The following is a 22,274-nucleotide window of genomic DNA, read 5'->3' as shown; positions in this document are numbered from 1 at the left end:
TTTCGTCGCCTAGGGAATATATCCCTACTTGTTCTTTCTTCGGTCGCCGTCGACCCTGGCTCTGAGAATGGAGGAAGTAATCGGCTCATACTCCTCAACAAACGAGACTGAAAAGGGGCTTCAAGCTCCGCTAGAGGGGACGGCTGACGGTACTCACGTGTCAAATGTTGACTATGGCACGCAACTCCCGCCCATCGATGGCGGAATGAATGCCTGGCTGTTCCTCGCTGCGTGCTTCGTTATGGAGGCTCTCGTCTGGGGATTTGCATTCACCTATGGCGTCTTCCAAGCGTATTACAGCGATATTCCCCAATTCAAGGACTCCGGTAATATCGCCGTTGTCGGAACCTGCGCTATGGTAAAAATTGAATATCTCATGTTCCAACCCAACCCGAGCTAACCTATAGTTATACGCCAGGGAATCATGTATCTCGACCTCCCTCTTGTCTTCGCCGCCTACAGACAATGGCCCAAATATCAACGCTTCGGCTGCGGTCTAGGTGTGTTACTAATGTGCGCCGCTCTTGGCCTAAGCTCCCTCGCCACAAATACCAATCACCTCATCGTAACTCAAGGAATCTTCTATGCACTCGGCGGCAGCATCGCCTACGCCCCCTGCATCCTCCTCATGGAAGAGTGGTTCGACCGACGAAAGGGCCTCGCCTTCGGCGTCATGTGGGCCGGCACTGGAATCGGCGGTGTCGTCCTCCCTATTGTCATGGAACAGCTGCTGGGCAAGTACGGGTTCCGAATTACCTTGCGTGGCTTCGCGGTTGTGTTGTTTATTCTCACTGCGCCGCTGGTCTACTTCGTCAAACCGCGCGTGCCGATTGCAGATAACCAACCCAGTCCGTCACCCCCGAACTTCCGGTTCATGTTTACGTCCACGTTTGCCCTCTTCGAGTTTTGCAATACTATCGAGGCGCTCGGGTTTTTCTTACCATCTATCTACCTCCCAACTTACGCAGGCATGCTTGGTGCCTCGACCTCCCTCCAAGCACTGACTGTTATACTCTTCAACTTAGCCTCCGTTGTCGGCTGCGTGCTTATGGGCGCTATCATCGACAAGCTGGACGTGACGCTTTGCATCCTGATTTCAACTGTCGGATCCTCTATCGGCGTCTTTCTTATCTGGGGGTTCTCTACGTCCCTTGCTCCTCTGTTCATCTTCTCAATCGTATACGGTCTCTTCGCAGGCTCATACACCAGCACCTGGCCTGGTATTATGCGCGAGGTAGTGCGCCACAAACCCTCCGCTGAATCAAGCATGGTCTTTGCATGTCTCGCGGCCGGAAGAGGCGTCGGGAATTTGGTTTCCGGGCCCCTTAGTGAGGCTCTTATCAAGGGAATGCCGTGGGAGGGGAACGCCGGGTATGGATATGGGAGTGGATATGGATCTTTGATTGCTTTCACTGGCGTTACAGGCGTTGTGGGTGGGGGAACTTATGTTGCGAGGCGTATGAAGTTCTTGTAACCTCTGTCAACCTACCTTTGCACCCTACAGACCTAGTGAATATTGCGGACTATCTAACAATGGCTGATACGCAAGTGCCACTACATTTTAGTGGGATTATAAACCTTGAGGTCAAAAACATATGTATTCTTCATGTGTCCAAGAAATAATTCTATGGACTTGATGATTCGGATTACAGTCCTCAATGAACTTAAATAATCACCCGGTCGTGTCTATTGAAGTGTCATTTCAGACTAATCAATCACAGAGATAAAGCGAAACGAATCGCCATTTTGAGTATCCACATATGTAGTGTTGACCAAAACTTCTGTTCCCGAAATGGCCTTGTCAAATCTATCAATCTTCTTATAGCCTATACTTATTCCATTTGAAACAAGCTTGAAAGGTACATCTGTGGCACTATTGGCATCTTGACCGTAAACGATCTTCGCATGTACTTTGAATGACCGAATCACTTGGCCATTCGTCTGATCCTCTATGAACACAACACGGTCAATCGAGGTGGCCTTGTCGAGCTTGATGCTATACTAGCCCTTTTTATTCGAAGAGTGTGCAGTATCACTTGCAATAGGCTTGCTATAATACAAGCTGATGAAATCACCTGGTTGCTTGTAGTGTGGATATATAAAAAAGGTAAAAGGTCCATAAGGCTATCTAAAGAAGCCTTGCATATTTTAATCGAGCATTTAAAAATAGACTCGAAAAATCTATAGCTATAAGCACTCCTAGTGCCTCTAATCCATAGTAATACTAATTTTAAGCGAATTAGGTATCTCGTCAACCCAATCATTATTGAATATCGCCGATAGGACCCCGTAATATTGGTAGCGACTACAGCTACTAGATCTATAATACTACAAAACACCGCCGATATAATCTATAACTTATACAAAGAATATAAACGTGGTCGCTCCCCGAATCCGTCAGCTAGAAGGTTACCAGTTCCGGCATTCCCCGGTAGCTCACTTTCACGAGATCCTTCTTCAACAAGGGCATCTATCATAGATAAAGCAAGCTCGCACGATGACCAGTCCCTCTCTACTCAAAATGAGTCTACTTAAAATAGGAATGGCTTTCTTATTACAGGCAGTATAGTAGGAGCGACCATGAAAGGATTTAGAAAGTTCACCGGGCACTACTTCAAAGGGATAGTAGTCGACATTCCACATACAGCAGTAGAGGGATTTAGATAAGTTCCTCGATTATATAGAGATACACCGAAGGAATACGGCGCCATTCAGAAGTGGATGTCTAGGGCTATGTTTACTAGTAGAAATTTCGTTGATGGGATATCGGATGGTTTCACTAGACTTATCACACAACCTATCAACGGAGCAAGGGAAGAAGGTGCTATAGGTGCTGTCAAGGGGTTCGCCAAGGGATCCATTGGACTTGCCACAAAAGTCCCGTCTAGTAAGCAATGTCGTCACTTTTGCAGCAGAATCAAACTAACTTGGGTGTTTGGTTCAAGCGGGTCTTAGACTGGTGGCATACCCTTTCCAGGGCATTACGAAAAGCATTGAGGCCGCTTTTCGGACAAAAACGCGCAAGGCTATTGTAAGTGCGCGACTGAAAAATGGGTATTATCAGATGAGCAGAATGCAAATGACCCACGAAGAGCGAGGTGAGATACTGAAGGCATTCGCATTGAAATCGTGAGCCTAATATTCCAGCCCTCTATTGCATGGCCGTACTAAATCTTTCCAGGCTCGTGTTCGTTGTGAGCGACAGATGCTGCACCGTCTACCAGAAACTCGCGCGCTACTTTTCTCGTTTGAGACTTATCTTTATACCCTCACCGAAATAAAGAGCGAAGGGCTTTGCGATGCTCTGGCAGATGCTATTGATGGATTGAAGGAAGGGAATGCGCCCGGGTTTCACTTCTATAAGAGGGCCACCATATGGGGAGAGTCTGCTAAGGTTTATCTCCGGAGCTGATTTCGTCCATGAAGCGAGATCGTTCATGTTCATTGCATGGATCTTACATCATCGATATAGAAAGAGAGGGCTTTGCAGGGGTAGAGAAAAGAGAAAACAGAAAAAGAAAATGTATTTTAGTGGGATCACCGCTCTCGTTCTCCGGGCGTGGGTCCTTGCCCCGCTCAATTTGTTTCAGTAGTTCTTTTATTTTGATCAATCCATCACCCTTGTTACAATTAATTAATCGGATAGTTCATCTTTTCCATCGTGTCCGACGGATTGAGAGACTCTTGTAGTTTTCAGTGACCCCGAGGATTCGCTCAGATCAATCTACAGGAGGATCTCCCACAAGGGTGTGGGACAGATTCCGGTCTGTCAGGCTTGCATTGATAATCAAACAAATATAGCCACTATACAAAATGAGCTTCTGGCACAAACCTATCACTTTCGCCAAGAACGAATAATGTCTTCGACTAGTGATGTCGATTACGTTCTTTTCCACTCTTTCAGTGAGATCCCTAGAGTCGAAGCTCCTTACACGCGCCTGCAGGAGCATATTTTCTGACCGTTTGATGCTTTTGGTTACCAAGCAACTGACAACTGACATACTCGAGATCAAGTTGGAATTGGATCGCATATACCCAGACTCGTAATCAATGTTTCTATCAGGGTTCAAGTACTGAGGAAGTATGTTCGCACCTTTTGATTATGAAAATGTATTCCCGGCGCTGTTGATTTGCAATTGAATGCAATGTGGATTTCGAGATATATAATTCAGAGGTGAAAAAAGGTTCATACGGCTCTATGTTTGCCGCTCGCCGTTCAGAACGTTCCTTGGTGTCGTAGCGTAAAATAGAGAAGCTTCAAGCTTGAAATGGGCCAGACTACATAGAGCATATGAATAGATAAAAACTGGCAAATAATTCATCTCCAGCTGTGACTAAGAATAAAAGCTTTCTGAAAGATAAAAAAACGCGAAATTCATCCTCATCCATTTTCACCTAACGAGCCCATCTGCTAACCCTTCCATCGCGCCACCACGACTCATCGCCCGGACCTTTTCAACGAAGAGCACGCTCATATCCAGAACTTCCTTCGGAGATCCCGAGTTGCTGCTTGAGAAGGGCTGAACTACCCTTCACGCGACACAAAGTAGAAGTCTGCTCGTGTTGCTTCACAAGGCGTTCCCAGACCTGGAATCCCTGACCTGAGCCAACTTGCGTGGCCATTCCCATCTTCTCAAATCCAACGACAATGAGACAGCTTTGAGCACGACTCAATGCGACACAGCTTCTCTTCCGATCTGTGATGAACCCCAGACCCCATTGCCCACCTGGCCGAGTAGTTGAAAGTATCACCACAGGGCTTTCGGAGCCCTGTGAGGAGTCCACGCTTTTAACACTCACCTTTGAGTGGCCGAGCTTTTGAAGCAGCTCAGATAGGACCCGGCGCTCCTCGTTGTAATACGAGAGCACCAGAATGTCCTCCTGCGGGAGATTGGGAACCTTCTTGGCCAGAGCATCAACGAGGTCAGCAATATGACTCACATACTCGGGATTTAGGACCGAGGTTCCTCCCTGACGTCGGACGACTGTTGTGCCAGATAGAGAGAGGAAAAACGAGGAACCTGGCGAGCACTTGTATCGAGTAGCCATGAAATTTGAGAGGGTTTTTGACGTCGCTCTATTCGGAGCTGACTCCACGGTCTCCAGAGTACTGTTGTAGAATTCCGTGCTAACGAACTTGCAAATTCCAGCCATCATACGGTACTGCGTTCGCAGTTGTATGTCGGGATGTCCGGAGAGAATCATTCTCTCGAAAAGGGAGACTTGTTCGATCTGGCCGCACTCGTTTTCATTCCTGGAGATAACAGTCGGTGGTAGCTGCGCTGTGTCTCCACTCAAAATGACCCTCTCCAGGCCTACGTAGTTAGCCATAATTGGGACCAAGCAAGTTGTCTCTGAAATATGCGAAGCCTCCTCAATCAAAACAAAGCGAGGGCGGAACCCACGAAGGATATGTCGCGCCGCGGTGTTCGCGGTACAAAAGACGACACGGGCCTTCTTAAGATAGAACTCCTGGAGCTTTCCCCACAGCTTTTGGAAGCCGGCTTGCAGCTCTCGTTGTTCAGCAGAGAAATTGTGGGCGCTCGTGCTTGTTGGATCGATTGGCTCCACCTGCAGCTTGTCCATCATCCGTATGACTTGTTGCCAGCAAGCAAATTCCATGAGCAGTTCTGACTCTTGATTTGTTTCCCTCCCTGGCGAACCCTGCAAACTAATTTCGTTCTTAACGCGGGACATGATGAACCTGCCCAAGGAGAGGTGCTGCAGGTTTACACCCATGCCGGTGAGGGAGGCTTCAAGACTGCCAACGATTCTTTCAGCGATGTCTGCTCGGCTCAATTCATGAACAGCTCTTTTGAAATTTTCACGCAGACCAGACACCCGATGCGTTGTGAGCTCCTGATCCTCTTTGAAATGCATATCCACTGATTCAGCGAACTCTGTTCCCAGTCGATAGACTTGGGAGATATTGGCATTGTCATTTTCGTAAAGAGACGAATAACGTTGTGCTACTACATCGAGACCTTGATTCTGTCCACAGATCACTAGGATTGGTGCTTGGGTAACGTAGCAATACCTGATGATGGCTGTGGAGACAGCCGTTTTGCCTGTTCCTGGCGGTCCCGTGATCAGTTTCATGAAGCCTCCATGGGGAGACAGAGCCTCTCGAATTGCTCTCTTTTGCAATGGATTTCGACTATCCTTCAGCCAACTGAGGAAGCTGGGGATTCTTGTATCATCAAGGTTTTCATTGTCTGGCGGCAAGAACTTCATGACGTGGTTTTCATGCGCCAAAAACAACGCCTTCATCTTGCTAGACGTTGGAATACCAAGGCCTTCATTGCCCCACATGACATTCTGAATTGCTTTCCTGGGTGCCACTCGCGGTAAATTTGGCTGTCCAAAGGTAACACGGGCTGTCATGTTCAAAACGCGACCTCGAGACATTTCATCGTGAGGCTTGTGGATCTTGGCAAACAAAAGATTGGTTGGCGCACCGAGCGATTTTATGTCTGCTAAGGACGAGGAAACGACGTGGCCGTGCCAAATTGGGGTTTTGGATGCCTTTCCGAAATGGGATTTACCGGGGGAGGATTGGCCCTGTCGAGCGATAGCAGTGTGTTGGCTGGATGGACCACCGGATGAATAAGATTGCTGGGACTTGCGGCTCATACCGACAACCAAAGTTCGTTCTCCACTGGCCGATGGCTGGGCTCCAGATGACTTTGCGAGTTTCGGCTTCGGCCAGGGCCAAATCTGCTTATTGCTTTGCTTTGTGTCGCGTCCCTTTGGTGTGACTCTCACCGGCGTTCCCACATCTGGGAGTTGCAGGGTTTGCTCCACGTCACTGTCTCCTTGTTGGGGCTGGATTTCGAATGCGACATAGTATGTTTCAGTCGATGATGAAGTCGCTGCGATTTCAACCTCAGAGGCCGGAATCATGTCGAAAGTGTAATCGCGATTGAATTGGTGATCATATCGACGCTCATTTGCAGCAACTTCCCGTAACAGCCCAATAGATTTGATTGCCTGATACTCGCGTTCGTTGATAAAGGTGATGTGTTTATCCGCGTCAAGGCCAGGTATTTCGAACTTATCGGTGAAGCAATGGCCCTCTGCGGTAATGTGAGACCAGTCTCGCTCTCGTCTTCGATGGTGAATTTGGACACGGAGGTCGTCAATGTCAGGGATTTCTTCCATTCTCTCGAATCTCTTCGCCTGGGTGTGCCAACGGCAATCATAGAGTGGAAACGGCGGGTAGGTTAGCATCGGCATAGACTTAAGCGTGTTCCAGTTTTCACGAAGAGCAGCAGCCCGGACCCGCGTGTACAGCTTGAAACGATCCCCGTATGAAGCGTTGATGAAGAGTTCCATGGATTTCTTTTGCGCCTCATTAAACCATTCCAGCGATGACTTGGCTACATCAAACCCATAGACGTAGGGGACAACCTTGGATGCCCAGCGAGCCTGGTATCCATCTGCGCCGGCATTTCCTTGGCAAGAGCTGGCCTGCGCTTCCGTGAGGCTGATTGGTGTGAGACTCACTTGACGCAGTCTGGCGGAGAAGGTATGGTCCTCTGTTCCGGGGCCGCTTGCCCGTTCTGGGGTGGTTGTTGTCTCTCTCTGATGCAGGTCACTTCCGTCCCACGCGGTCCATATGATGGCAAGTTTCAGATACTGATCTTTTTTCGACTTCGGATCGTCTTTGTATCTCAGGCGCAAATTGAGTCCCAAGTGAGGAATCTCCACACCACCAGAGATAAAAAAGTTCAGTTGCGCATCGGGACGAGAATGAATGTGGGTGGGCTCTTTCCCGCCAGCATACCAGAACATGAGTCCACAGACAACATCCTGAGAGAAAATCTGGTACTGGTGAAGTGTCCAGGCACGAGCTCGAAGCTGTAACATACTCTTCCGTTTGAGGGAAGATATGTCCACTTTATGTGGCTCGAAGCCATCATACCACCTCTCATCTCTCTTCAGTTCGTTAGAAAAGTTGAATGTGGTGGTCATCATGAAAGCAAGCTCCCTTAAGCTGCGTTGAATAGAGTGGATCGTCGGTTATTTAGACGAAAATTGTAATCGGATGAAAGGTGTTGAGGTTTGTTGAGAGTCGTCCTTCACGGACGACTGCAGATCACGGAGAGTGGAGGGGTGGATCGCGATACTCAGGTGAAAAGAGCTGAAAACTAGATGAAACGTGTCAGAACTGGATCCAGACTCTTGCTGTGAGAATGTGGAATTGATGTGGAGTGAGATGGTCTTGAATGAAGCCGTGGTCCTTGAGATGCGCTCCACTGCAGCTGTTGTTGTGCAGCTTCACCGAAGGCAGGGAGACAAGTGAGTCACAAGAGTTGAAGTGTACATGAGTTCAGGGTGGACAAGAAGGAATGAGTATGTACGTACAAGGTCTGTCAGCTGTAGGTAGAGTTGAGTTGAAGAGTTGATGAAGAGTGATCATTGAGAGTGATAAAGAAGAAGAGGAAGAAGAGAGGAAGGATGGTGGGAGCGGGGGCTTTTATAGACTGAGCTCAAGGCACCCAAAGTTGTCAACGGTGAATAGCAGGCTGCGAACAATGAGTATGACAAGTGAGAGGTAACTCAATAGAGGTCAGTCACTAATAGGGAGTGAATACAATACCATGTCATGAATGAGAAGTGAGATAATTCACTGAATAGGTGGTGAATAGCATCTTGGATGCTGTTCCCTTCCTTTGTCTTCTCTGAATACTATTCTATTCACAACATTCTACCATTTACAGTGTTACCTGGAGCCGAAGAGATTAAGATATAGTTCCATCGATTGCATCGGAGGTAAAGGCAGAACCTGTTTGGTTGCATGATGTCTCTAGTGGAGCCAGATAAAGGATTGTACAATGGTATGGAAGATGTGCGAGGGCTCCGAAAGAAGGAATCGTGAGAAGGGGGGATCGAGTAATGGAGTATGGATAGCGACAGCGAGGTGCAAGAAGATACCGACGATGCGTGCTACGGAAAAGAAGAGGCAAACGCACGAAAGCAAGGCCCGTAAACTCTTGGGGAATGGTGATACTTCTGCATTGAATATGATATGGAGAAGAACCATGGAAGTGTTCCACGGTCCGTATACAAGCGGCACCTCCCGGGCTGGACACAGCTCCGACACCTTTCAAGGTGGATTTGGTAATCACTCAACGTAGCAACCTACGATACATAGTCTTTTATTAGTCCTTCCAGGCCAAAACGTCATCAATACCAGTTGAACTTTTCAGAAAAATCGGTCAGGAAAACGTGATTGGATAGCCGAATTTCACATGACCTGTTTGGAAGGCGGCAAACATACTGCGTCCATCGTTATTCTTACACTCCTCTCTACTCTCTACTTCTCTTGCACTCCAAGATCTAACTGCGCTAAAAGCCAGTTTCGAACAATGGAACGGATCTACAATACCCTTCGCGAAAATAGGAAGCTTCCTATGACAGACGAGCAGCTTTCAGACCTCGGAGTCGATTTTCATCAGTTTGATATCCGCACTGGTACAATTTCTTCGCCATCGGTTACAAGCTACTTCCTACCTCGGGTTGATTTTCGAGATGTTCTCGATTCAGATCTAGCAGCTTCACCCTTCCTAGAGATTGCAAGCTGGTCTGAAGTGCCAGGTTCTCTCCGCAACCCATGGATTCTTGAGTCATTCGAGATGGTCATGTTTCCAGATATGATGACCGATCAATATAACTATTTTACCTTTACAGGGAGTGGTTTTTCATTCAAGGAATTTCACCATGAAGGGTTTGTATACGTCTTGGCCTTCATAAACTTGTTACTAATAGTCTTCTAGGATTCCCAATGGCGGATGGGTAGTAGACCGGTTAGTGGATGAAGTATCTCATATCTCTCAAATGCTAACTTGCACTCCAGTGACACGCATTTTCTTCTTGGAGATGCACTACTCTCAGTCTGCCGAAAGTTTCTCGACTTTGAATGTACAAATACCGAGAAGCTGGAATTTCCTCTGGATTCACTGAGCTGCCATGAGCACAAGGGCCACCAGCGCTCAATAGTCGGGTTCCGCAACCAGGAGAAATGTGGTGATAAACGGCCTTCCTCGATGGAGCTCTTTGCGATCGCCGCATTAACCCACCGAGAAATGACCAAGGTTGATCGGGAAAGGTCGTATAAGAATCGGTCGGATGAAAGTCGGTCGGATGAGGATCGGTCGGACGAGTGCTACTTTACTTTCCCGGTTTGTCTTTCCTTCTTGGGTATCGTTAGTCTTTTACTAACATATCATTAGCATTTAGTATTTCTGATGGACAAATTTGGCGGATGCCGTATGTTCCAATCATATTTTGATGGCAAGCTTCATGTTCAATTCTCGGAGCTCCTAGATCTAGGACATATGATTGCCGTGCCTGCTTACGGGGAAAAATACTTTGATATGGTTGACAGAAAAGACTTTCTGGAGAAGTTGAACCTGCTTCTAAAATGGGCATGGCCTATTCCACAAGGAAACACCGTTGCAAATGTTCCAAGGACTTGTGGCAATTGATTTGCTGGGATGATTTTGCTTGGCTGATTTTGCTGGATATCCTGGTTTGCTTATTTTCAAGGTTGACGTTGCTCTAAGAAAATGAATACCCTGTTAAGAATCCTTCTTTCGTGATGGCTTTCACATTATACCTGTCACCTTAGTACCAGTAATTGCATCAAAGAAAATCGGTAATGTAGCTGAAAAATATACAGTGGTGTCGAGGATAAATTGCCTATGAACTGCTCAGGTGGATGGTGGGCGAGATCTACGGACCAGTTTCCCGGGATAACATATAAGTTTGTGATTTCTTTGCGGAAGTTGGATAACCGCCAGTTCGTGCCGTGATGATAACTAGCCGCCTGAGGGGAGGTGTGCCGTGGTCACGACTTGAAAGACTTAATGGTCTCCTCGGTGGCTTATGCGTCAGCCAGGCGTTGACTCAGCTAGTCCCGTCAACTGGGTCCTTGGGACAAGGGTCAGGGGTTGCCACTGTCTCCCATGATGATTCTGGGCAGAAGGGGGAATTGTAGTTTTTTCCAAAGAGGGTTTACTCAAACAAATTAGGGGAATATGTATCTTTGATTTCAAGGTCCTGGAGTCTATGTTAGGAAGAATATATCTTTCATTTCCTATCTAATCCTCCTTACTCTTCTTCCAATCCCGGTGCTGGACAACGGTAAGCGCGACAACAAGAAAACCAAAGGCCCGCATCTCTTCGGCGGAATAAATGCTGAAGGGTCCCAGTAGCCGCATTGTTAGATGTGCGTTCCTATCGAAGGGGTTCCTAGAGCGTGTGCCTTTAACCAGGTACTCGATGTACTCTTCATGCAGCTCAGCGACAACAAAATATATCTGTGTAGCGTATTGTGCTAACATCACCCATCTATACGCAACTGATTAGCGATGTTTCTCAAGCATTGGTATAGTGATCATGATCAAACCTACCTTCTGATCGGTGAATCGATTATTTGAACTCTTGGTCCCTTTGACCCTTGAATACCGAGCGTTGTGGTAATCCATGCTAGCATTTCAAGTCCCTGTTGCATCAAGACTTCCTTTACCGAACTCGATGACAGATGCATAGCCTTGACTTCAAGTAAGACCTGCATTTCCGCATCGGGATCTACCAGACCACCATCGACGATTGCTTTGTATTCAGCCTCACCGACATGCAATTTGAGATGATGCTGGATACTGTCCCACTTCAACTCGGTCGGCAGTAATAAGCAGATTGTGTAAAGAAAATTGACGAAGCTCATATTGATCTTCGCTTCATGCGTTCGCTTCTTGGCTTCGGAATTGCCAAACGGCGTCTTTACTCCAATGGAAGTCACCAGCGCCGTGAAACCTCCAGTATTATCGGTTTCCCTGCTCTCTAGAGTCAGGTTTTGTAATCTCCTTGTGATCCGCTCCAGTTTTTCCGCGGTAAAGGGGGTTGTACTGCCGCTCGTCATGAGCTGGTCGGGGGAGGCATTGGGCGTGCCGCTCGTCATGAGCTGGCCGGGGAAAGACATGTTGGTGACTCTTCTGCGCTTTTTGGCAATCGGGGAGGGTGGTCTGTCTCCAAACAACTCAACACAAGCTCCTTCTATTCGCGACTGCTGATCTCGAATATTCGAGAATGCTCCAATGAGAATGGGGTTTCCAGGCTTTGCGATCGGATATTTGGCGATGTGATCGATAAACCGACTCCAATCTTCATAACCGGAGACATACTCATAAGCCGTCGCTTTTGCCCAATTGGGGATATCCAGAGCCTCGCAGACCGCAGTATTCATGTTTGCCAGGTCTTCAACCTGGGAATACTTCCAGAGGATCTTTGTGGTGAGGAAATGGCCGTACTGGGTCCCAATTTTGGAAGCCGAATTCCAGCCCGATAGCTCTCGTAATGGAACGTTCAGCGGTTGCTCCCCAAGGGGCAGGCTATGACCATGGGGTCTGTCGGGCCTCGGCTCAGTAATCATTTCCCTGGTTGCTTCTTTCGACCATATATAGGGTCTGTCAGGTACTCCCAGCTCCATCTTATTCTCCTCGGGCTTGGGCGGTCGCAGGCCATAGGACGACCGACGCTTGCTACCAGTCGACTGATCCATACTGGGCGCGGATGTCGGGTCTGTTGGTGGGTGTTTCGATGAACCGCCCGTCATGGGCTGGTTCTGATGGAGAGTAGAGGAAAGAGACAGCACGAGACAGCACGAGACAACACGAGACAGGTATGTTGTTGAGGGCTTAATCAAGGTGATGAGGTGTAGTGGAAGGAAGAAGAAAGGAAGAGGAAGAAGGTAAACAAAGTAAAAGGTGAGAAAGGCTCCATCACTAATTAGGCATGTGCTCAAATGAGGCAGTAACTGACCACCTGCCATTATAGAAGAGGGTCTGACTGGTACTAATCATAGTCGAAATCATTCTACTGATAAGGAAATAAAACATGATCATATTTCGTAGACAAACGATGATTAAACATTGCTAGGGACACATTTCGAACGAAAGGATCTTGTGATTCGATTCTGGGTATAAACCCAACTGTGTCTTCCCACCATAAAGTATTTGATAGAGCTACCTAGTAAGCCCAAATAAGTTCCCCCCAGCAAGTACCCAACCCTACCTCACTCACCCATACAGAAATACTAAACCAACTTGAAACAGGCCGCTCCCCCTGCCCAGGTCTAAACGCCCTCGCAAACCACAACTACCTCCCAACGCTCAGGAAAAGAAATCGACCTCGCAACCCTCCGCACAGCAGTCTCAAAAGCCTACAACTACCTCCCAACCGCCTTCGACGAAATCTTCAACCAAGCCATCTCCTTCAACCTAACAACAACGGGCAACAAATCAGCCTTCAACCTAGTCGATCTAGCCCGCCACGACGATATCGAATTCGACGGCTCTGCGATTGCTAGCTAGATACATGTAAGGGGGTGCAGTTTATCACGATACCTATAGATTTCATTCTTGCGGCCAAGAACCGGGCATCACTTCCACTGGCCGCGCAATCATATCCCAAAATTCTCCCACGAAACAATCAGTTGGGTCAGACAGCCATAGATGCCAATCTTTGGGAGAGGCGCCATAGGAAAATCCAATCACTCTTATCGTTGAGGCCACTACCAGAGTTGTATCCCACATAAATAATTCTCGCCGGATCATCCGATTTTTCCAAATGAAATCCTCCGCTTTGCCATATTCAACCCAGATCAATACCAACAGCTTCCAGATTTTCCAACCAGAGTTGGATGGCAAATTGATTGGGCGCGAACTGAACCCAATCCGACAGACATCACTCGATGCATGATATAAAGGGTGTTGTTCCGCAATCGTTTAGATGATGTATGTCGATTCCAACACTCAGAAATTCATGACAGAGGTCAATCCAAGCGCCGATTTGCGATTCATATTCACGGACCCCATCCGGTCTTTCAATACGTCGTTGACTAGCCCCAATTTACCTCGCTATACAATGAATTAGCGTTGAACTTATTCCTTCGCAAAACTTGAAATCATCAGGTTCCAACGCATCCATTCTTAAGACCATTTGAATAATCTTTGATGTGAAATCAACGGGCATCCAGCGCTCCGTCAAGCACCTCGCTAGGGAAATGGCCACTCGGAGACGGATCTCTTTTGATACTTGGTAAAAAGAAGGACAAAAGTGCTGTAATAAGAAAGCAACCTCCTCTGGTGTTCCGTAAAATGTATTGAAGACATAGATTACCCATTCTTCCGTAAACTCATGGCTCATATCTATATGGCGGAGCACGACACGCATTGATGGAATCAATGAATCCAACTCAGGTGTGGTAGACGCTGACTCGTATGCTTGGCTGCAAATTGGCAGATGTTTTGAGGAGTTCAATTCAGCTCCTTGGTCCAAGAGAAAGGATATCATCTCAGTCCTATTTTTGCGGCTGACAAACCTGGTTATCTGTCAGTGCGTCGTAAGTCAATGCGTTACTTGCTCAAAGTGCTTACATGAAGTAGTGATTCCCCATTCGGGCTATCGACTCGGTCGAAGGGTGATGCTTTCCTGGAGGCAAATAGATCCTGGAGCCCTCTAATATCTCCATTCATCACAAGGACAGCGTGCAAATAATCTTTTGACGATCGTTTGTCGCCGAGGGTAGACATGGCACTAGGGCTGGGGCCGATGAAGATAAGACCTGCATCGTGATCGCGCTGGGCAAACTCTGCATTTTCACTCAGTTAGCCATATCCTGGGTGAACAGCTTGAGCACACGTTGAAATAGCCGTTTGAACTAGTAGTTCGATGTCGAGAAACGGGTTGCGAGTACTGCGGTCAATGCTGCCGATGTTGATGGCTTCATCTGCCTCACACGTATTGCGGGAGGATGCATCTCTGGATAATCATGTTAGCAGCGGCCTTGATGATATGTCGGCGGCATGAGTTCAAGATAGCGTGAGCACCTACTCATCGATATATACCGCAACGGATGCGATATTCACTTGATGCATGTTTGGATAATGCGACAGGCAATTTCACCACGGTTGGCGATCAACACTTTCTGTATCATCGGTCTTCCATCTGCGCCCAATGGTGGGTCTGCTGCAAATAATGGCTTGCGAAGAACTGAGACATCTCTGCCATTTGGATCTGTGGTAAAAGTAACAGCCATAGTGTGAGGCGATATGTCAAGGAATGGTGTCTCAAAAGAAACAGATAAGCCTATAGGAAATATCAGGTCCATCACTTTATAAACAATATCAAGTGTCCGAGCTCTTTCTCCGGGACCCCACAACTTCGGTCCGACATCCGCATATTTGTGGGGGAGGCCGAACCCGGACCGATCAATCTGCACCCCAACCTTTTGGCCACGCCGAAAATATATCGTTGCGAAAGGAGATTCATTGTGGATGAGACACGATGATGCAGTGTCGTTCGCGATTTCTGTCCTATCGTGTACCGACTTTAATCGAAAACTATGTGTCACAGGAGATTTTGAGACATAATTGTTTGTCAACCAATCAACAAACCTCTGTGGCTGCAGATGTCAAAACACCAGTGCTTGAGAGCCACAGACATGTCCAATACTCTGCCATATCCACAGAATGGCTGAGTGGCCTGTGTGCCAGCTCTCACCCTATCTATTATGCACTCGCCCTGCTCACTCTGGGTACATAAATTCCATCCAAAATGACGTTATTGGGGAAAGTCGCTCATCTAGCCTCTTCTTTTTCCCTTCTCTCTACAGGATGCGCAAGGATAACATAACCTTACCATAACATTTTGCCAGATATTGAGGCTATTACCGAAAGGGCTAGACTTGTGTGCGAAACACGCTCGTGAGACCGTTTCTTACCCTGTCAGATGTATTGCACTATTGATGGTAAGCAGCCTACACAGCTGGTTATAACTGCCGTGGCATCTGGAGGGAACTCAGGATTCATTTGATTAAGGCAACGCAAGCTATGGAACGAACTCGAGGAGCTCAGTAGAAACTCCCTTAGGATCATCTTCATCGCCCTCCTCCGCCATATCGCAGATGGAAGTATATCCAAGATTCTTATACAGCTTGGCTCCCATCTCGGCGGCGCCCACTCCTTGAGTGACGTTATCGAGCTTGGAAAGGGCGATACCCTAATTAACAAGCTTAGTCCCATGGCCTCGCTTCCAGTAGGCAGGGTGCACGACGAGCATGTCCATTATCAAGAATCCGAGGCAGTATCTGAGTCATGGTTAGAAATGCTCAAGGTGAAGTAAAATTTAAGACCAACCTCTTCTTCGTAGCACTAGAAATATGACCCCAGGAATTGTAATGCTTCTTATTGAGGTCACGGCCTAGGTTTGGCGGTAGCTCTGGGTGTTTACCTACAGGGACTTATCAGATATTGTTTCCAGGTGAATAAGTCTTGATTATTGGGTTTCCTGTACCTTCATTCGAGTTGAATTGGCCGAGACGCTTCGACGACGGCTCTAGCTTGATGCTCGCAACTCCAACAATCACCTTTTTACCATCAGAAGGAGGCGTCCAGCCGTTGTTGGATGGGATTATGGCTTCTGTGGACCCGTCTTCATTGGATTTGAAAGCGTCCTCGGCATCCAGGATAATCATTTCTACTTTCTAGAGAGCCTCGCTGAACTGTGTACGATATAAAAGCAATGTGTCTTCGGGGAAATCCTCGTGATCAGGTCTCTCCCATCGGGAAAGGGGCGAATAATGAAACCCTGCGGCCGCAATAATTCCAAGTCGCATGATGTCAGATGGTTTGGCAACGCGAAGTTCGCCTAGTGGTGGTCCTGGTGGGAAATACATGGTTGGAGGCTTGCGTATTGAAGTGAGGCACCTTATCCAAGTTAAAGTAAAAAAAAGGGCTGATGAATCAATATTACCTGGAACCCGCTAAGCTCTTTGTTCTTATATTCCCAGGGGTGATGCTCGTGGGCTCAGCCTCACCTTTGTTTGTCTCGTAGTCGATGGCGACCGGCTTATGTATAAGGATTATGTAGCTAAATATTTGAAATACTATAGGGAAATACCGTTTACGTTTCAATAGAGTAAACAATAATAAATACAATTATGTAGTTCTGAGCCTCAAAACGAATGAGTAGCTTAATCTAGTCTTTAATACTAGGGGTGCTTATAGAAGTATCTCTCCCCGTGCCTAAGGCACCCCCTTACGGATTACGAGGTAGAAGTTGAAAAACAACGTCCTATAGTATAGAAGGTGTGGGTTATATATATCCATAACCAGCCATCTAGAAATAGGATACATACTATATTGTGAAATTAGGAAAAGCGATCTATGTATTATGTGTAATTCAGACCGTTTGTATTTGAATAGAGCAACGAATAATAACATGACAAATATCTGGCAGTACGACAATGTATGGTAAAATTCAGATAGTTATATGGAAATCTCCAGGAATTCCAACAGACATGCTTAGTAAACAATATATGCACCCGGGGACCCGTGGACTTCTGTGTGGATCCCGAATTTGGCTCATGTTTTTCCGGGTAAATTAACTACCCCGCATTTACCATGGTATTCGACATCCACCAATCACCTGTTACACTATCATATTGTTTTTCATCTTACAACCTTAGAAGGTTGATCTACAGGTTCGAATTCATCATTTATCATCGTTCTACACCCTCTTCCCATCACCGTATCATCTCACTCCTCCTTATTTCAACCCTTTTAGATGTCTCAAATGAAAGTGGCTCTTCCCTCTGGCTGTGGCCTCTACGGGAAAAACGATGGGTTCCGCCTCTGCTCTGGCTGCAAAGTGATGCTATACTGCAGTGTTGAGCATCAAACTGCCCACCGCGCAGCTCACAAATCTGATTGTAATAGGATCAAAAAGTGTCGCGTTGACATGGAAGCCAAAGAACAGGCTTTGTGCGATCATCCAGATGACGACTTTATATATGATGTCGGTCGATTTTGGAAAATTCTCCCTACACGCCCTTAATGAACTCTCGTCTTGATTACAGAGCTGCTCTGATATTCGTTAGGAATGTCAAATCAGTTCAAGTGCAGCTCGATGCCCTCATGGAGAACCTGCGACTCTGCCGTGGCGATAGAATTGGATCCAGAGATCTCGTTCCTGGCTTAATGATCCGCTTTGTTTGAGTCTACAGGGTAGAGGAGAGCATGAGAATGCACAATATGATGATATTGTAAGTGGTGAGAACTATCTAGAAGAAGAGGAGGAAAGTAGGAAGCTGGACTACCTGTACTATGAAGAGTCATGTGACATGAGAGATATTCAAACACGCTTGAACAAGGATCAGGAATGCTACGATTTCTTGAAATGGTGGGCAACATCAGCCAATGACCCCCAGTACGATTGGGGCGATGTAACCCTGCCATACCTGGACATCAAGGATGCAAATCCACTTGAGCCGATCGACCTTTTCCTCTGTGGAAGACCAGATCTTTCCCACATCGTTGCACTGGTTCTCGTCAAAGTTAAGCTGTATTTCGTCTTGCTCGCCACCCATAGAGCCAATGGATCATATGAAACAGCAACAGAAAAGAACCGCAAGATCATGGATGGGATGATGAAACTCAAGGATTCGACAATCGCTAGAAATCCACACGTTGCCAATCTGACATGTCTTGAAGCTGAGCCTGGAATTGAGAAGGTTAAGGCTCAGATTCGCAAACTGTACGACATTGTCAACAAAGCGAACCCGTACCTTTGGCCGGAGCTTATTAACCCTGACGAGAACTTGAATGCTGCGCCTTCGATGTACTCGCCTGGAAGTAAGGAGAAGATGCAAGCGACTATTATGTCGACCTGGCAAGCGTGGAATGAGACCTTTGGCGCGCTTGAGATCATTTATGCGATAGTCCACGGCGATGCATTCTGATTCCAAGTTACTTAGGATACTTGAAAGTGGCTATTGAGGCAGAGTCGAGGAATGGGAGTCGCCGTTATTATCGTGATAGGTGCAATTGCTCCTGGGAAGGCCCTTTTCCTAAAAGAAACATAACCAAATATTAGAAATGGCAATAATCCATATGGACCACACAATGGAAACATGCATATATCATCACATCCAACACTCAACTCAGATTATATTACCTCATACTCACTTGATCAAGATCGGGGTACATTGGTAAGAGCCTCATGGAGTTACAAGAAGTCAATGGCCCAAGACGAACGCACTTCTGATATTTTGAACAAAGGCTCACTCTCAAAGATCCGAGGCCCAATCACAATAAGCATATAACAGATTATATTTGAGGCCACAGCAGCCATAGTAGTGGGTCCCATGAACTTGTAGAATTTAGTGGCTCAAAAAGAATATGATATTAACAGTTTGACAGTAGAATGTAACTAGAAGAGGCTCTAGAAGCCCCCGCTCCGATCGCCGAACATCCGCCCGACGGGCTAAAGAACGGAATCAAATATCCCGACCCGGTATATGGGGCGTTTAGGGATATAGAGAGTGGTCCACCTTTCTAGGCAAAAAGTGTAGGAAGCCCTATAGGGGAGGTGTTTCAACGCGTTACACATAGAAAGCAGTCTACTACACCGCATGGTGGGTATGATTTTGTTAAGGGAGCCAATGCTTCAGAGCAACTCCAAGAACAACAAGCGCAAAATCGTCGACGGCGAGGCTTTCAATGGCCAGATTACACAGTTCTTATATACCGCCGATGCGTTGTTAGCCCACACTGTGGGGGGAAAGGCTTCCCGCCGATCAGGCCTGCACAAAGTCTTCTTCGGCTCTTCCCAAGATTCAACTGTTCGCTTAGGCTACAACGACTACAATTCTACGGACAGGTATGGCTGGACCTCAAGGTGACGAGGGTATCGAATTATCCTGTTTTGCTTTTGGTATATTATAAGAGATTCAAAGCTCTGGCTCTTCCACGATTTACTGACGGTGCGCCTTGATCTTGCGTAACTGTTCCTTTTCAGCCTCGAATGTTTCTCTCTGGCAGCATACGTTCCGCTCCATACTGGCTATAATGCTGTCCAGTTCACCCAAAACTCCGCGTTTCTTCGCCGGCATATTGGCCTCGTGTGGTTTCTCCTCAATGTTCCTCTTCGGTGTCTTCGTAGATCGTTTTGATATACATTCGGTGCTTGTATCAAACTCGCAGCGCTCCGCTTGATTTGGCCACAAGCAATTGGTGCAGTATGATTGCCCAGGAACCAAAGCGCATGAAGTGAATTTTCTGTCTCGCCTTTTGACTCTTAAGCGCCATGGTTGTATATCGAATCACCTCCATGACCATTTGCAATCCTGTGGCAGTTTACCTCGCCTCGAGAGCTTTCTTGACGTCTTCCAACCCCTCCATGCTTTTGTCAATGTTTCAATAAAGTCATTCCTCATGGAGACAAGTTGGCCATACGGCTTAGCCTCTTTTGACTGGTATTGTTGCGGTGCGTCCTCCAGAAAGCTACACCGGTGAGACTAGAAGCCCCAGTGACATCCAGCACACTGCTTCTTGCCAGTAATTCGCACGTAAGCGGCGAAGCGACCATCAAACTGCCTGTAATGTTTGCAGGCGGCCTTTCCGTAGACCCTCTCCCCTACCACAAAGCCGAGCAGAGCCTCAATGTTGTAGGCATAGTGCGCCAGCTACTCGTCCAGTTTTGGCCCGTGCAAATACCCTCTTCTCTGGTTCTTTTAGCCCTGTAGGACCACATCGCGCTTCGGAGGCAGAAGGATGATCCTACTGAGAAGGCTGTTGTCGTCGGTAAGCTGCTTGATGGCGACACTCTATTGGCAGGCTTTCGCCCGCCGGGCCCAATATCCGACATCCAAGTCGGCGTCGTTCATATTGCCGTACGCAGGTCGAGGGAGGTGTGTGAGCTCCTCACCTTCGGATTCGTTTCTGACAGACCAGGCATCATTCTGCCGTCGGGGGGCGGGGGCGGGAGCGGGGGTTATAGATGGCCTCACCCCTGGCCTGGTTTGTTCCATGTAGGAATATTTATATCCGTTAAAATGTCAGCTTAGAGTTTATTCCGAGCGACGCAGATCCTATCAACTGTGAGATCCACTGGTTGATATTGTTATTCGCGCTGGTAACATCGCTTTTGAATTGATCTCAAACAGCCCAATTCTTCAACCTCCATGGTAGTGACTCTTTGATTGCGCTTGAGGCAACTTCCCCTCTGGGAGATGATCTGGCCCTGGGTCTTCCATGACTGTCGGAATGTCAGTGATGTATTCGTCTCAGATGGAACAATCCCTCAAACTCCGTGACACTCACTATTCTATTTCTCTTGCCAATATGTTCTGTTGGTTTAAACAGTATACGTGCGAATACCTCCGCGTCAAGGACATCGACGAACTGCTTTTTCAGCCTTTGACGGATGATCAGGAGATCAATGATCGGAATGTTAAATAGCCGTGCGTTCAAGGGCGTATTTCACGTGATGATTCAGGAGTCATAGGGGGAAAGAGTTCGGGCAAGCCGGGCCCAGTCCCCTGGGGGGAGCTGGATGGCCCCGCGTTGAATTTGGGGGGTTGGAAAGCTAGATATATATTACTCTGCCATGGTTTCAAATAGAACTGGAGAGAGGAGGAGAGAGGAAGAGAGGAAGAGGAAAAAGAAAGGGGGGAGGGGATGAATCTGAATTTCAACGTTGCCTTCTTTAAAGCACTATGTCCTTCTCCTTTCATATGCTTCTTCAGTTCGTCAAAAAGTTCGTCGGCGAATTCAATGTATTGCCGCGTCTATTGATTCCCTGCATCAAGTCGTTATCTATACTACTAGACAACCAGCTTCTCACTTGCTTTGATAGAGTCTTCCATTTCCGGCCGTCGGGGTTTCTTTTCATCGGCCTGGGGATCGAGCTATTGATCAAGTTGTGCAGGTTGTGTCCTTCCAGGATCTTCTCGATCTTGTCAATCCACATGTCAAGGTCCTCTCTTTCTTTGAGAGGCGGGGTGATTTTGTAGAGGTTGAAGCTTCCCATGTCAGGAAAGCCAACAGATTGGTTGGTTATCTCGGGTGCTTCGCTGTCATTGTGCCAGTCGTTGTTGTCGTCTTCGACCGGCGGTGATTGTTGTTGTTGTTGAGCGTCAGCCATATTGACGATGAATGATAATCTCAATCAACGTGATAGATCTTTGAAAAAATGATCTGAAAATGGAGCATTCAGTGCTCAGTTGTCGGGATACTGCATGAAAGGCACTTCCGGTGCTATTCCTAGTGGACAAGTGAAGCTTCCAACACAAGATATACCACCTCCGGTGCTATTCTTGGTGGAAATATTGATGGTACAGCACTCTGGAGTGCTCACCCTAATGAAAGATGTCAAGATAACTGATGATCTTGATGGAAGTGATGAGATATTGATGAAACTAAGTGATG

At 47.1% G+C, this 22,274-nt stretch overlaps 12 protein-coding genes across 12 annotated transcripts; 5 read left to right on the top strand and 7 right to left on the bottom strand.

Moving 5' to 3' along the window:
- Nucleotides 1–67: 67 nt before the first annotated feature.
- On the top strand, nt 68–1,474 carry N7471_001044 (uncharacterized protein; the record flags this gene model as incomplete). The annotated part of the gene is made up of 2 exons (XM_057273765.1): nt 68–358; nt 419–1,474. The coding sequence occupies 2 exons, from the start codon at nt 68–70 to the stop codon at nt 1,472–1,474; spliced, it is 1,347 nt and encodes a 448-aa protein (XP_057141944.1).
- Nucleotides 1,475–2,721: 1,247 nt separating this feature from the next.
- N7471_001043 (UDP-glucuronosyl/UDP-glucosyltransferase) lies at nt 2,722–3,133 on the top strand (the record flags this gene model as incomplete). The annotated part of the gene is made up of 2 exons (XM_057273764.1): nt 2,722–2,887; nt 2,946–3,133. The coding sequence occupies 2 exons, from the start codon at nt 2,722–2,724 to the stop codon at nt 3,131–3,133; spliced, it is 354 nt and encodes a 117-aa protein (XP_057141943.1).
- A 1,322-nt stretch (nt 3,134–4,455) lies between these two features.
- Nucleotides 4,456–7,974, bottom strand: N7471_001042 (DEAD/DEAH box helicase; the record flags this gene model as incomplete). The annotated part of the gene is made up of 1 exon (XM_057273763.1): nt 4,456–7,974. The coding sequence occupies one exon, from the start codon at nt 7,972–7,974 to the stop codon at nt 4,456–4,458; it is 3,519 nt and encodes a 1,172-aa protein (XP_057141942.1).
- Nucleotides 7,975–9,371: 1,397 nt separating this feature from the next.
- Nucleotides 9,372–10,490, top strand: N7471_001041 (uncharacterized protein; the record flags this gene model as incomplete). The annotated part of the gene is made up of 4 exons (XM_057273762.1): nt 9,372–9,730; nt 9,780–9,809; nt 9,860–10,184; nt 10,236–10,490. The coding sequence occupies 4 exons, from the start codon at nt 9,372–9,374 to the stop codon at nt 10,488–10,490; spliced, it is 969 nt and encodes a 322-aa protein (XP_057141941.1).
- Nucleotides 10,491–11,105: 615 nt separating this feature from the next.
- Nucleotides 11,106–12,619, bottom strand: N7471_001040 (uncharacterized protein; the record flags this gene model as incomplete). Its single annotated transcript, XM_057273761.1, has 2 exons — nt 11,106–11,355; nt 11,418–12,619. 2 exons carry the CDS (start codon nt 12,617–12,619, stop codon nt 11,106–11,108), a joined length of 1,452 nt encoding a protein of 483 aa, XP_057141940.1.
- A 799-nt stretch (nt 12,620–13,418) lies between these two features.
- N7471_001039 (uncharacterized protein) lies at nt 13,419–15,103 on the bottom strand (the record flags this gene model as incomplete). The annotated part of the gene is made up of 5 exons (XM_057273760.1): nt 13,419–13,752; nt 13,919–14,394; nt 14,442–14,667; nt 14,707–14,826; nt 14,934–15,103. 5 exons carry the CDS (start codon nt 15,101–15,103, stop codon nt 13,419–13,421), a joined length of 1,326 nt encoding a protein of 441 aa, XP_057141939.1.
- A 962-nt stretch (nt 15,104–16,065) lies between these two features.
- Nucleotides 16,066–16,540, bottom strand: N7471_001038 (uncharacterized protein; the record flags this gene model as incomplete). The annotated part of the gene is made up of 3 exons (XM_057273759.1): nt 16,066–16,153; nt 16,203–16,296; nt 16,360–16,540. The coding sequence occupies 3 exons, from the start codon at nt 16,538–16,540 to the stop codon at nt 16,066–16,068; spliced, it is 363 nt and encodes a 120-aa protein (XP_057141938.1).
- A 9-nt stretch (nt 16,541–16,549) lies between these two features.
- On the bottom strand, nt 16,550–16,741 carry N7471_001037 (uncharacterized protein; the record flags this gene model as incomplete). The annotated part of the gene is made up of 1 exon (XM_057273758.1): nt 16,550–16,741. The coding sequence occupies one exon, from the start codon at nt 16,739–16,741 to the stop codon at nt 16,550–16,552; it is 192 nt and encodes a 63-aa protein (XP_057141937.1).
- Nucleotides 16,742–17,640: 899 nt separating this feature from the next.
- N7471_001036 (zinc finger MYND domain-containing protein) lies at nt 17,641–18,805 on the top strand (the record flags this gene model as incomplete). The annotated part of the gene is made up of 2 exons (XM_057273757.1): nt 17,641–17,776; nt 18,261–18,805. The coding sequence occupies 2 exons, from the start codon at nt 17,641–17,643 to the stop codon at nt 18,803–18,805; spliced, it is 681 nt and encodes a 226-aa protein (XP_057141936.1).
- Nucleotides 18,806–19,477: 672 nt separating this feature from the next.
- N7471_001035 (uncharacterized protein) lies at nt 19,478–19,747 on the top strand (the record flags this gene model as incomplete). The annotated part of the gene is made up of 1 exon (XM_057273756.1): nt 19,478–19,747. The coding sequence occupies one exon, from the start codon at nt 19,478–19,480 to the stop codon at nt 19,745–19,747; it is 270 nt and encodes an 89-aa protein (XP_057141935.1).
- Nucleotides 19,748–19,819: 72 nt separating this feature from the next.
- N7471_001034 (uncharacterized protein) lies at nt 19,820–20,153 on the bottom strand (the record flags this gene model as incomplete). Its single annotated transcript, XM_057273755.1, has 2 exons — nt 19,820–19,999; nt 20,043–20,153. The coding sequence occupies 2 exons, from the start codon at nt 20,151–20,153 to the stop codon at nt 19,820–19,822; spliced, it is 291 nt and encodes a 96-aa protein (XP_057141934.1).
- A 518-nt stretch (nt 20,154–20,671) lies between these two features.
- N7471_001033 (uncharacterized protein) lies at nt 20,672–20,875 on the bottom strand (the record flags this gene model as incomplete). The annotated part of the gene is made up of 1 exon (XM_057273754.1): nt 20,672–20,875. One exon carries the CDS (start codon nt 20,873–20,875, stop codon nt 20,672–20,674), a length of 204 nt encoding a protein of 67 aa, XP_057141933.1.
- Nucleotides 20,876–22,274: the final 1,399 nt, after the last annotated feature.

Source organism: Penicillium samsonianum (assembly GCF_028829775.1).
Source record: "Penicillium samsonianum strain IBT 33392 chromosome Unknown utg000001l_segment0_segment0, whole genome shotgun sequence".
NCBI lineage: Eukaryota > Fungi > Ascomycota > Eurotiomycetes > Eurotiales > Aspergillaceae > Penicillium > Penicillium samsonianum.
The sequence above is the reverse complement of the archived record's forward strand: the minus strand, read 5'-3'. Positions and strand labels throughout refer to the sequence as shown.